The sequence below is a fragment of the Oncorhynchus mykiss genome, chromosome 23, assembly GCF_057628025.1.
Source record: "Oncorhynchus mykiss isolate SJ-2025 chromosome 23, ASM5762802v1, whole genome shotgun sequence".
Lineage (NCBI taxonomy): Eukaryota > Metazoa > Chordata > Actinopteri > Salmoniformes > Salmonidae > Oncorhynchus > Oncorhynchus mykiss.
Genome location: NC_143044.1, coordinates 18,811,772 through 18,825,400, shown reverse-complemented (window position 1 = coordinate 18,825,400; position 13,629 = coordinate 18,811,772). Strand labels below are relative to the sequence as shown.

Sequence of the window (13,629 nt, the reverse complement as noted above, 5' to 3'; positions counted from 1 at the left end):
ATCATTACTTGAAGACATGACGGTCAGTCAATCAGGAACATTTCTAGAACTTTAAAAGTTTATTCAAGTGCAGTTGCAAAAAACCATTGAGCTCTATGATGAAACTGGCTCTCATGAGGACCGCCACAGGAAAGGAAGTTACCTCTGCTGCAAAGGATAAGTTCATTGAAGTTACCAGCCTCAGAAATTGTAGCCCAAATAAATGCTTCACAGTGTTGAAGTAACAGACACATCTCAACATCAACTGTTCAGAGGAGACTGTGTGAATCAGGCCTTCATGGTTGAATTGCTGCGAAGAAAGGACACCAATAAGAAGAAGAGACTTGCTTTGACCAAGAAACACGAGCAGTGGACATTAAACCGGTGGAAATCTGTCCTTTGGTCGGATGAGTCCAAATTTGAGATTTTTGGTTCCAACCATCTTGTCTTTGTGATATGCAGAGTCAGTGAATGGAAGATCTCTGCATGTGTGGTTCCCACTGTGAAACATGGAGGATGAGGTGTGATGTTGACACTGTCTGTGATTTATTTAGAATTCAAGGCATACTTAACCAGCATGGCTACCACAACATTCTGCAGCGATACGCCATCCCATCTGGTTTGGGCTTAGTGGGACTATCATTTGTTATTCAACAGGACAATGACCCAACACACATCCAGGCTGTGTAAGGGCTATTTGACCAAGAAGGAGAGTGATGGAGTGCTGCATCAGATGACCTGGCCTCCACAATCACCCTACCTCAACCCAATTGAGATGGTTTGGGATGAGTTGGACTGCAGAGTGAAGGAAAAGCAGCCAACAAGTGCTCAGCATATGTGGGAACTCCTTCAAGACAGGTTGAGAGAATGCCAAGAGTGTGCAAAGCTGTCATCAAGGCGAAGGGTGGCTACTTTGAAGAATCTCAAATATAACATATTCGTTTATTTGTTTAACACTCTTTTGGTGATTATATGATTCCATATGTGTTATTTCATAGTGTTGATGTCTTTCACTATTATTCTACAATGAAGAAAACAGTAAAAAAATAAAGAAAAACCCTTGAATGAGTAAGTGTGTCCAAACTTTTGACTGGTACTGTATATGCCTAACATGCCTAGCATGCAGCACTTTGTCATTGATGACAGCTCATGTTATATTTTTTTAACCCTGTTCTATTACAGTATGTATGCACTCACTTACATATTATCAAGACTTGTTTTTTTCAGAATTTCAGTCTATAGTGGGCTGAATGTTTCATGACCTTCCACTCTGTGGTCCTATTGACCGTGTTGTTGTGTGTAGGACGGACTGACACCTCTTCACTGTGGAGCGAGGAGCGGTCATGAACAAGTGGTTGAGATTCTGCTGGACCGCGGAGCACCCATTCTGTCCAAGACAAAGGTAACACCTGCTCCTATCGTATACTTTGTTGCTCAAATTATAATACTTGCATCTAACTTGTAAAACACATGTTCATCCATGTAACTTTCAAGGCGCATTGATCTAAAATTGTTTGCAAATGTCTCCTACCATTGATAGAATTGTGATTGTCACAAAACTTTTCTATAATGTTCCATTTTAAACCACTACAGATCATTGATATAACATTATGTCTGTAACACTTCTAGAACGGGCTGTCCCCTTTGCACATGGCCACTCAGGGCGACCACATCAACTGTGTCCAGCTACTCCTCCAGAATGACGTCCCTGTCGATGATGTCACCAATGACTACCTGACAGCGCTACACGTGGCTGCCCACTGTGGACACTACAAAGTGGCCAAGCTCATAGTGGACAAGAAAGCCAACCCAAACGCTAAAGCACTGGTGAGAAAGAGGGATAGATGGTTGGGCTGCATGTGTAAGAAGAGGGAGAGATTTTCAGGGTGTACAACTTCAGGTTTCAAATGCAAATGCTGTGGGTACAAACAACCTTTCATAGCAGCATTTCCGTGCACACAGAACCCTGAACCTGCGACCTGAGGGCGGGAGCTCAAATGAGTTGTGGAGAGGGTGGGACGGATTTTTCATGTCACTCTGCTGACTACTCTTGTGTAATGTTCTGGTAGTTGTTTCTGTTTGTGTCCTGTTTGCGGTGATGATGAGAGGAAAATCTCAATTGCAAGTGACAACGAGATAGAGTGAGGATGGGGGAATAGGAAAGGGAAAGACAGTGAGATGGAGTTATGACTTCGTTACACTTTGGCGCCCTGGGTGGGGTCGGCAACTGTCTTTTTCTTTAGCCAGTCTCATTTCCTGATTGCACAGTAACTTCCCCTTTCCATACTGATAAAAGTAATCAGAGACAATACACGCCCATCCCTCAGTTATGTGCCATTCACAACAACACAGTAGGTTGAGCTCTCATAAAGCTCTCGTATAGATAGATGTTTCTGTGTGTGTTTGTGTTTGAGAGTGCACATATGTGTGTGTGCCTGTGTTCTGAGAGAAAAGACTGATTTGGGACACATCACTGAGTAAGTTGTTATACTTTGTGGTGACTGAAACCGTGGTTGTGGTGACTCTGAGGTTTACTGGCAAGGAGAAACTGTGGATAATTGTTACACGACTGTGGCATAAAACTCCGGTAAGGTTTACAACAGGAGCTTACTCTCTCACATGTTTAAACTATTACATAAAAATGAGGGGTAAATACCTGAGGAGTTGAGTAGTTTCTGTTTATAGACTTGGTTTTGTGGTATTCTGTTTCTAGAACGGCTTCACCCCGCTTCACATCGCCTGCAAGAAGAACCGCGTCAAAGTGATGGAGCTGCTGCTGAAACACGGCGCATCGATCCAAGCTGTGACCGAGGTACGCTAGGGTTAGAAGGCTGGGCTCGGCCGGGGGTAACACACAGGGCGTTAGGGGTAGGAGGACAGACTGGGTTGGGAACTTCAAAGATCTTAGACAAATTAATAATTTTGTTTAGGTACAGTTGAAAATAATTAATGTGAGCATTTATCTTACTATAAGACAGAAGTGTCAAACTCATTTTGCCTCGTGGACTGCATTTGGTCTTCAACGAGGTCTGTAGGGCCGCACTGAAAATGTGTTATATTTCCTTGGTGTCAAAATTTGCTAAAAAATAGTCCCTTATCCATCGTTTTGGGAATATTCCATGCTCCCTGAATGTCTAGGTTTCATTTCAGTGATTATTAGCAAGCTGGACACAGTAAAGAAACTGTTTGAATGTAGGTCCATTATCATTTCTACACAGTTTCGATGTTGGGACATATGTTTGACACCCCTGTTAGAATGTATACAGTACAGTTGAACCCATGCTATTGGTTGGTAACTATCATTGTGATTTGCTTGCAGTCTGGACTTACTCCTATCCACGTGGCAGCCTTCATGGGACATGATAACATTGTCAACTCTCTGACACATCATGGAGCTTCACCCAACACCACCAACGTGGTGGGTGTCACACTACACTCAGCTCTTCAGAAATTCAACATAAAATGATAAGCTAGTCAAAAATGAGTAACACATACTATGCAGATTACCAATGTCTGTCTGTCTGTCTGTCTGTCTGTCTGTCTGTCTGTCTGTCTGTCTGTCTGTCTGTCTGTCTGTCTGTTCCAGAGGGGTGAGACAGCACTGCACATGGCAGCACGGGCGGGTCAGGCGGACGTGGTGCGATACCTGCTGCAGAATGGAGCTAATGTGGAGACCAAGGCCAAGGTGTGCAGGGGTCAGGGAGCCCTCCACACACACCTTCGTTGTCTAACTGGGTTGAGAACCAATGTGGTGTCACTTTTTTGCACATTGTGAAGAGAATGGACAGAATATAATAGTATTTGTCTCCCCCAGGACGACCAGACGGCGCTGCACATCTCTAGCCGGCTGGGGAAGGCTGACATCGTCCAGCAGCTGCTGCAGCGGGGGGCTTCTGCCAATGCTGCCACCACGTCAGGCTACACACCCCTCCACCTGGCTGCCCGCGAGGGCCACGAGGACGTAGCCGCCATGCTGCTGGACCAGGGTGCATCGCTCTCAGCCTCCACTAAGGTCTGTGTGATTGGCTTAGGGTCCAAACAGAAAACTAAAAGCAAGTACTCACAAATAACAGTTCAACCATGGTCGTTGTGGTTTAGTCAGTTGATGATCAGCAGGGTCAGGCTAAGGACAGTGTGGATTGAACATTTCTACCATTGATTGGAGAACTATAGCCCTTTTGAAGACACTTTTCCTTATCACTGGTGTTTCTTTTTCATTTCCTAAACGTTATCAGGATGAAAATGACATGGAAGCTATTTTCCTTACGCTTTTACTCATGTAATTGAGCTATGATCTTCTTGAAGGTCAAATAAGACCTTGGGGAATTGGTGCATTTGTACGTGATTTTGTGCCTCTGTCTCTCTTCTCTATCTATCTATCTATCTATCTATCTATATATCTATCTATCTATCTATCTATCTATCTATCTATCTATCCATCTATCCATCTATCCATCTATCCATCTATCCATCTATCTATCTATCTATCTATCTATCTATCTATCTATATCTGAGGGATTGTACCTTAGATACCGTATCTGTCCAGAGGCATGACGTCAAATCATAGTGGGACCAGTTGATTGGCTGTGCTGACTAAACCAGTGACTGCAGAGGGCGCCAAACCTGCCAAACCAAACACACATTCATTTTGTTTTAACAATAATACCATTTAATGTTTTATTTATTGATTTAACCTTATTTACAATGACGACCAACAATAAGTATAATTCCTTTGGAGATGTTAGAAAATAGAGAACAGCACCTGAAGAAAAATAGGCCCTGACGACATCACAATCGCATGGCAATTTTGAGTGTGTATTACAACATTAGGAAAAATTAGGCCAAACGTTGCTGTGTGTGATATGGGAGTTATCTGTAGGAGTTCCACATTCCTCTGGAAAATATGACCTAATTTCTTAAAATACCCTCCCTAACACAGAGGGACTTCGCCAAGATGAACATGATCACATTATACGCTATCCTTTTATAGATGACGAATAGGATATGAAAAACAGACCCAGTGACATCATTTCTCAGGTTATCACAACGCACTGAGCAAGCCAAACACCTTTCCCACCCACCATACTTCCTTTCACATGGCAATGAATCGAAAGTGAACGAGACCCTGCTATAAGGTTATTTAACAGTATGCCGTTGCAGTGTCCCCCGTCTGTTGCTGTTTGCAACATTGCAGAACATTGCACATCTTGAATGCACTTCAGCTCTCCTGTTTAACAGACAGTGCTGTCAGTTAGGTTGTCAGAGCAGGTCGGTTCTCCCTGGCTGTCTCATGTTGATGCTGTGTCTCCTGATGTCTTCTACAGAAAGGGTTCAGTCCTCTTCACGTGGCAGCCAAGTATGGGAAGATGGAAGTGGCCAGCCTGCTTCTTCAGAAGAGAGCAGCTCCAGATGCAGCTGGAAAGGTAGGATATGGGAAGAGAGCAACTCTTGAAATACAATAACGTTCACTTGGCCGTAGAATTGGAATGGCTTCTAGTTCTATGGGATTGGTTGTGGTGTTTGAGAGCAATATAATTCATTCTAATAGAGTGAGTGAGATAGTAGAGGTCCACTCTCCTCTCGCCTCTGTTGGAATGGATGTCATACGACATCCTGTAGGACTTTGGTCTCCTACCATGGTATTACCCGCGTCTCTCTGAAAAGTAGCAGAACCCTACTGAAGATAGACTGTAGGAGCTGCAGGGCGGCTGAGGGAAATCATGACTTCTCCCAAGACGGCACAGCAAACAGATGCTTGTCCATCCATCTGAAAGTGCTAAATATAAAAGCAAGCAGGTATCATAAGGAAGATGGAGTCTCCTAAAATAACTTTGTTTGTGGTTTGTGGTTTAACAGTGTTTGGTGGTGTCATGCTTAAACAAGTTCCCATCTAATGGTGTATCCACACCAAAATAATATGCAGCCTGTCACGCACACACAATACCATAATTTGGTTTCCTGGGTGAGTGTATATCACTGGAAATATATTTCCTGCTGGATATATTTCTGTAGAAATATTCTTTATTTTGCTAGTTGTGTGGATGCACTGTCAGTGGGTTTCATTCAGCTTTGTGTGCTCATTGGTGTCACGCTAAAACAGGTCCCCGTCTGAAGTGGGTTCCATCAGCTCCATGGCTTTTCCGTCTGTTCTGATTATGTTCTGGCTTCCCCCCTGCTGGTGCTTTGATGTTTGTGCTCCTTCTAATGTCGTGTTGCATGTGTGTGTGTTTTAGAGTGGGCTAACTCCACTGCATGTAGCTGCTCACTACGATAATCAGAGAGTGGCTCTACTGCTTCTGGATCAGGGAGCATCTCCCCACGCCTCCGCCAAGGTACTTCACTCAAACACACAATGTCATACACAGTCAGCATAATGGGACTAGTACCATACTGATTTGGATTCATTGATCTGATTACAGTTTTTTTTTTTGCGCTTTGGTACAATTTTCAGAAGTATCTGGTGAATTTTCTAAACTCTTAGTACAAAACTACAAACTGGTAACACTTGCAACACAGCCAGTCTCGCATTCAACACCTTTCATTCTGTATTCATTTTGTTTGTAGACATCATGCACCACACAATCATTGATCTAAAATATACCTTTAATCACCAAAATACAGCATATATTCTCAATTTAGTTATTTTAACAAGCAGTTAATCCAATAGCAACAAATGCAACATATTGTACAGTCTCAACGTCAACAGTGAAGAGGCGACTCCGGGCTGCCTTCTAGGCAGCAAAAAAAAAAAAAAAAAAAGCCATATCTCTGTCCAGTGTCTATGTTCTTTTGCCCATCTAAATCTTTTATTTTTATTGGCCAGTCTGAGATATGGCTTTTTCTTTGCAACTTTGCTTAGAAGGCCAGCATCCTGTTGTCACCTCTTCACTGTTGACGTTGAGACTGGTGTTTTGCGGGTACTATTTAATGAAGCTGCCAGTTGAGGACTTGTGAGGCGTCTGTTTCTCAAACTAGACACTTTAATGTACTTGTCCTCTTGATCAGTTGCTCAGGGGCCTCCCACTCCTCCTTCTATTCTGGTTAGAGCCAGTTTGCACTGTTCTGTGAAGGGAGTAGTACACAGCATTGTACCAGATCTTCAGTGTCTTGGCAATTTCTCACATGGAATAGCCTTCATTTCTCAGAACAGGAATACACTGACGAGATTCAGAGGAAAGGTCTTTGTTTCTGGCCGTTTTGAGCCTGTAATTGAACCCACAAATGCTGATGCTCCAGATACTCTACTAGTCTAAAGAAGGCCAGTTTTATTGCAGTTTTATTGCAGTTTTCAGCTGTGCTAACATAATTGCAAAAGGGTTTTCTAATGATCAATTAGCCTTTTAAAATGATAAACTTGTATTAGCTAACACAACTTGCCATTGGGACACAGGAGTGATGGTTGCTGATAATGGGCCTCTGTACACCTATGTAGATATTCCATAAAAAATCTGCCGTTTCCAGCTACAATTGTCATTTACAACATTAATAATGTCTACACTGTATTTCTGATCAATTTGATGTTATTTTAATGGACAGAAAATGAGCTTTTCTTTAAAAAGAAGAGGACATTTCTAAGTCCCTGTCACGCCCTGACCTTAGAAATATTATTTATTATTTACCTTATTTATTCTCTATGTTTGGTTAGGTCAGGGTGTGACTCTGGTGGGAGAATCTATGTTTTCTATTTCTTTGTTGTTGTTGCCTAGTGTGGTTCCCAATCAGAGGCAGCTGTCTATTGTTGTCTCTGATTGGTGATCATATATAAGTTGCATTTTCCGTTTGGGTTTTGTGGGGTGTTGTTTTCCGTTTAGTATCTGTGCCTGACGGAACTGTTCACTTTCGTTTTTGTATTCGTTATTTTTGTTTGAGTGATTCTTGACAATAAAGATCATGAACACTTTCCAAGCTGCGCTTTGGTCCACTCTTCCTTACGTCGACGAGCGTTACAGAACACCCCACCAAAAAAGGACCAAGCAGCGTGGCCAGGAGGAGTGGGGATCCTGGGCCCGGGAGAAAAGGGAGTGGAGGACATCCTGGACCTGGGAAGAGGTAATGGCAGGGGACAAGACCCTGCCATGGAAGCAGGCGGAGGCAGTGAAAGAGGAACGGTGACGATACGAGGAGTCAAGGCAACGACGGAAGCACGAGAGGCATCCCCCCCCAAAAAAATTTGGGGGGGCACACAGGGAGATTGGCGGAGGTAGGGTTTAGACCTGAGCCAACTCCCCGTGCTTACCGTGGGCACCGTGTTATGCAGTGATGCGCACGGTATCTCCAGTATGCATTCAGAGCCCGGTGTGCTCTGTTCCAGCTCCCTGCACTTGCCATGCTATAGGGGGGATTCAGCCAGGACCCGTTGTGCCAGCTCTGCGCTCCAGAACCCCAGTGCGCCTACACAGCCCAGCATATCCTGCGCCGGCTCTACGCACTATGCCTCCAGTGCGCCTTCATAGCCCTGTGCGTCCCGTGCCAGCGCTCCACACTCACCGAGCTGGAGTGGGTATCCAGCCAGGATGTGTTGTGGCAGCTCCCTGTACCAGGCTTCCAGTACGTCTCCTCAGTCCTGTGAGATCTGTTCCGGCTCCACGTACGATGCCTCCAGTGATGATCCGTGGCACGAAGCCTCCAAATCAAATCAAATCAAATCAAATGTATTTATATAGCCCTTCGTACATCAGCTGATATCTCAAAGTGCTGTACAGAAACCCAGCCTAAAACCCCAAACAGCAAGCAATGCAGGTGTAGAAGCACGGTGGCTAGGAAAAACTCCCTAGAAAGGCCAAAACCTAGGAAGAAACCTAGAGAGGAACCAGGCTATGTGGGGTGACCAGTCCTCTTCTGGCTGTGCCGGGTGGAGATTATAACAAAACATGGTCAAGATGTTCAAATGTTCATAAATGACCAGCATGGTCGAATAATAATAAGGCAGAACAGTTGAAACTCGAGCAGCAGCACAGCCAGGTGGACTGGGGACAGCAAGGAGTCATCATGTCAGGTATTCCTGGGGCATGGTCCTAGGGCTCAGGTCCTCAGAGAGAGAGAAATAAAGAGAGAATTAGAGAGAGCATATGTGGGATGGCCAGTCCTCTTCTGGCTGTGCCGGGTGGAGATTATAACAGAACATGGCCAAGATGTTCAAATGTTCATAAATGACCAGCATGGTCGAATAATAGTAAGGCAGAACAGTTGAAACTGGAGCAGCAGCACAGCCAGGTGGACTGGGGACAGCAAGGAGTCATCATGTCAGGTAGTCCTGGGGCATGGTCCTAGGGCTCAGGTCCTCCGAGAGAGAGAAAGAGAGAAGGAAAGAATTAGAGAACGCACACTTAGATTCACACAGGACACCGAATAGGACAGGAGAAGTACTCCAGATATAACAAACTGACCCTAGTCCCCCGACACATAAACTACTGCAGCATAAATACTGGAGGCTGAGACAGGAGGGGTCAGGAGACACAGTCTCCAGTGATGATCCATGGCCCGAAGCCTCCAGTGATTATCCATGGCACGAAGCCTCCAGTGATGATCCATGGCACGAAGCCTCCAGTGATGATCCATGGCACGAAACCTCCAGTGATGATCCATGGCACGAAGCCTCCAGTGATAATCCATGGCACAAAGCCTCCAGTGACGATCCGTGTCCTGGAGCCTGCAGTGATGATCCATGGCATGAAGCCTCCAGTGATGATCCATGGCATGAAGCCTCCAGTGATGATCCATGGCACGAAGCCTCCAGTGATGATCCATGGCATGAAGCCTCCAGTGATGATCCATGGCACTGAGCCTTCTGCGAGGGTTCCAAGTCCAGAGCCTTCAGCGAGGGTTCCCAGTCCAGAGCCTCCGGCGATGATCTACGGTCTGGAGGTCCGGAGTCTCCAGTGGCGGTCCGGAGTCTCCAGTGGCGGTCCGGAGTCTCCAGCGACGGTCCGCAGTCCAGAGTCTCCAGCGACGGTCCGCAGTCCAGAGTCTCCAGCGATGGTCCGCAGTCCCGAGCCTCCGGCAGCAGTCTGCAGTCCCGAGCCTCCGGCAGCAGTCTGCAGTCCCGAGCCGCCAGCGGCGGTCTGCAGTCCAGAGCCTCCGGCGATGATCTACGGTCTGGAGGTTCCGGCGGTGATCCCGGCACCGGAGGCTTAGGTCAGGGTGGTTAGGTTTGGTTAGGTCAGGGTGTGACTCGGGTGGGAGAATCTATGTTTTCTATTCCTTTGTTGTTTTTGCCTGGTGTGGTTCCCAATCAGAGGCAGCTGTCTATCGTTGTCTCTGATTGGGGATCACATATAAGTTGTCATTTTCCGTTTGGGTTTTGTGGGGTGTTGTTTTCCGTTTAGTATCTGTGCCTGACGGAACTGTTCGCTTTCGTTTTTGTATTCGTTATTTTTGTTTGAGTGATTCTTGACAATAAAGATCATGAACACTTTCCAAGCTGCGCTTTGGTCCACTCTTCCTTACGACGACGAGCGTTAAAACTTTTGAACGGGTAGTGTATGTCTCGATTGAAATCATTGCATGCTTAATCTATGGCCTGAAGGAGGGTGGTACACTCGTGGGGAAGGCAATCATACATCTTCCAGCTGTATTGTAATCGTGTATTGTATTCTACTTATGTATTGTAGTGCTCCCACTAGGGTCACATACCAAAATGTGTGGACTGTTGACACTTTGGATAAAAGTCTGCTAAGTAATTGGAATATATTACGTTATTACAGTACTGAATTCTAGTGCAACCTCATTTTGGATAGATGTTTACTGTATAGGGGATGCATTTCTTTCTTGTTTTGGACTTTCAGGATTATTTGCGTTTTGGTATTGATATTGTATTACTGCATTGTAGGAGCTAGAAACGTATTTCGCTGCACCTGCTGTAACATCAGCTAATTTGTGTACGCGACCAATACACTTCCACTTGATTTGTGACTGAAGTAAAATCATAATAGTTACTGTACCTAAGGTTTAAGTGATCATCAATTAAGAGCAGTAGGATTAAGTAATGGGAACGTGTATTTTTAATGAAAGTGAAGAGAATCATATCAAAAGTAATGAAACATTGCATTACGAAGGCAAAGACTTGATATGAACCTGTATTGAAATGTGGAACATGTATTTGTAGATGAAACACTGATTAAGTTTGGTGAAAAAGTGACTGATTTTGTCGGTTTGACTTAGTCAATTGAAAATGTGCTAAGAGTTTTGAAACAACTGTCTTTTTGATGATGTGTTTGAGTTTTGTAATACGAGTTGTGAAATGCACCACAGACTGTAAAGCAGGCATAATGCAGATGCTTGACCTTTTGGTCCACAGTATTGGTTTGTTGTCTCTTGTCCTTGACCTGTCTTGTCTTTGACATTGTCTTTGAGAGTTAGGTTTAATCTTTGGATTGGCTTAACTTTAAAGACATCTAGTAGCTGAAATAGTACACTTCAGTAAAAATGTACATCATGCTACAAACTGATGTGTTTTATTAACCAATGATGATGTGAATAGGAGAGGATAGGAGTGACTTAACTTCCAGTGCCGTCTTTCAAAGAGCAACCATGGATGATATAGGCTAGTAAATGTGCTATTGTGTGATAGGATTGAGTGCAAAGTTGACTGCTTCATTTTGCTTGTTTGTCAAGACTGTCACAGGCTTCTGTGTGGTCCCATAGAAAAGCATGGTAACTAAGTTATTGCTGTTGTTGAACCGCATAACAGTTAGACAAAGCTCTTCGTGTGCCAGAGTGGACCATGCCCAGTGACTTAGGGTCACCTTTTGGTTGGCTTGTGGTTGTACAGGCCCTGCTGTAGTGTTGGAAATTATGCTCAGGCTATCCACCCACATCCAATAAAACTGTATTGGATGAAGGAAGCCTTGTAAAACAAGGCCTTGTAAAACAACTCTCTTTCTATTCACACCCCTTGACTTTTTCCACTTTTTTTGTGTTAAAAAGTGGGATTAAAATGGATTTAATTGTCTTTTTTTGTCAACAATATACACAAAATACATTAATGTAAAAGTGGAAGAAACATGGATGGAAAATAAAACACTAATATATCTTGATTAAGTAAATATTCAACCCCCTGTGTCAATACATGTGTCAATACATGTTAAAATCACATTTTGCAGTGATTACAGCTGTGAGTCTTTCTGGGTAACTCTCTAAGAGCTTTGCACACTTGGATTATACAATATTTGCACATTATTCTTTTAAAAAATCATTTAAGCTCTGTCAAGTTGGTTGTCGATCATTGCTAGACAGCCATTTTCAAGTCTTGCTATAGATTTCCAAGCCTATTTAAATCAAAACGGTAACTAGGCCACTCAGGAACATTCAGTGGTATTCTTGGTAACATTCTTGGTAAGCAACTCCAGTGTATATTTGGCATTGTGTTTTAGGTAATTGTCCTGTTAATAGGTGAATTTGTCTCCCAGTGTCTGTTGGAAAGCAAACTGAACCAAGTTTTCCTCTAAGATTTTGCCTGTGCTTAGCTCTATTCCGTTTCTTCTATCCCCTCAAAAAACTCCCTTGCCAAGGATAAGCATACCCATAACATGATGCAGCCACCACTATGCTTGAAAATATGAAGAGTGGTACTTTGTGATGTGTTGTGTTGGATTTCCCCCAAACATAACGCTTTGTATTCAGGACAAAAAGTTAATTTCTTTACCACATTTTTTGAAGTATTACTTTAGTGCCTTATTGCAAACAGGCTGCATGTTTTGGAATATTTGTTTTCTGTACAGGCTTCCTCCTTTTCACTCTGTCATTTATGTGTATTTTGGAGTAACTACAATGTTGTTGAATCATCCTCACTTATGTCCTATCACAGCCATCAAACTATGTAACTGAATTAAAATCACCAAGGCCTCATGGTGAAATCCCTGAACGATTTCCTTCCTCTCTGGCAACTGAGTTAAGAAGGGCCCCTGTATCTTTGTCGTGACTGGGTGTAATAATACACCATCCAAAGTGCAATTCATAACTGCACCATGCTCAAAGGGATATTCAATGTTTGCTTTTTTACCCATCTACCCAATAGGTGCCCTTCTTTGCAAACCATTGGAAAAGTCTCCCTGGACTTTGTGGTTGAATCTGTGCTTGAAATTCACTGCTTGACTGAGGGACCTTACAAATAATTGCATATGTGGGGTACAGAGATGGGGTAAACACTATGATTGCCCACGGAGTGAGTCCATGCAATTTATTTTGTGACTTGTTAAGCACATTTTTACTCCTGAACTTATTTAGGTTTGCCACAACAAAATGGTTGAACTCAAGACATTTCAGTCTTTTATTTTTTATTAATTTGTAAACATTGTAAACAATTTGTCAAATAATTCCACTTACGGGGTATTGTGTGTAGATCAGTGACACAAAATCTAAATTTAAATCATTCAAAATTCAGGCTCACAAAAAACAAAATGTGGAAAAAGTAGGCACTGTAAATCTGTGTTAACAAGCTTCAGTCAGTGTCTCTTGTCTAATTTCAGTGTTTTGGAAATGAACTAAATCTTCTCTTGGAGGCTCAGGTTTGGCTTGGTGAGATTATAAGAGTTATAAGTCACATGACAGAAAACAGTTGATGTGTTTCTCAGCTGCCTGCCCTTCTGGCTTCAGTCACAGCAGAAACACACGCACACAGACAGACAGACAAAGACAGATAGACAGACAGAG

At 43.5% G+C, this 13,629-nt stretch overlaps 1 protein-coding gene across 50 annotated transcripts in view; it reads left to right on the top strand.

Annotated features, from left to right (window-relative positions):
• Window positions 1-13,629, top strand: part of LOC110502535 (ankyrin-3) — a 150,861-nt gene that overhangs the window by 70,882 nt on the left and 66,350 nt on the right. For 32 of the 50 annotated variants that reach the window (XM_090216996.1, XM_090216998.1, XM_036960092.2 and 29 more), the window contains 8 exons: window positions 1,283-1,381; window positions 1,609-1,806; window positions 2,693-2,791; window positions 3,299-3,397; window positions 3,566-3,664; window positions 3,794-3,991; window positions 5,304-5,402; window positions 6,213-6,311. In XM_090216996.1, coding sequence (XP_090073122.1) covers window positions 1,283-1,381; window positions 1,609-1,806; window positions 2,693-2,791; window positions 3,299-3,397; window positions 3,566-3,664; window positions 3,794-3,991; window positions 5,304-5,402; window positions 6,213-6,311 — 990 coding nt within the window. The remainder of the gene's footprint in view (window positions 1-1,282; window positions 1,382-1,608; window positions 1,807-2,692; window positions 2,792-3,298; window positions 3,398-3,565; window positions 3,665-3,793; window positions 3,992-5,303; window positions 5,403-6,212; window positions 6,312-13,629) is intronic. The other 18 variants (XM_090217039.1, XM_090217037.1, XM_090217031.1 and 15 more) reach the window with 1 other exon arrangement.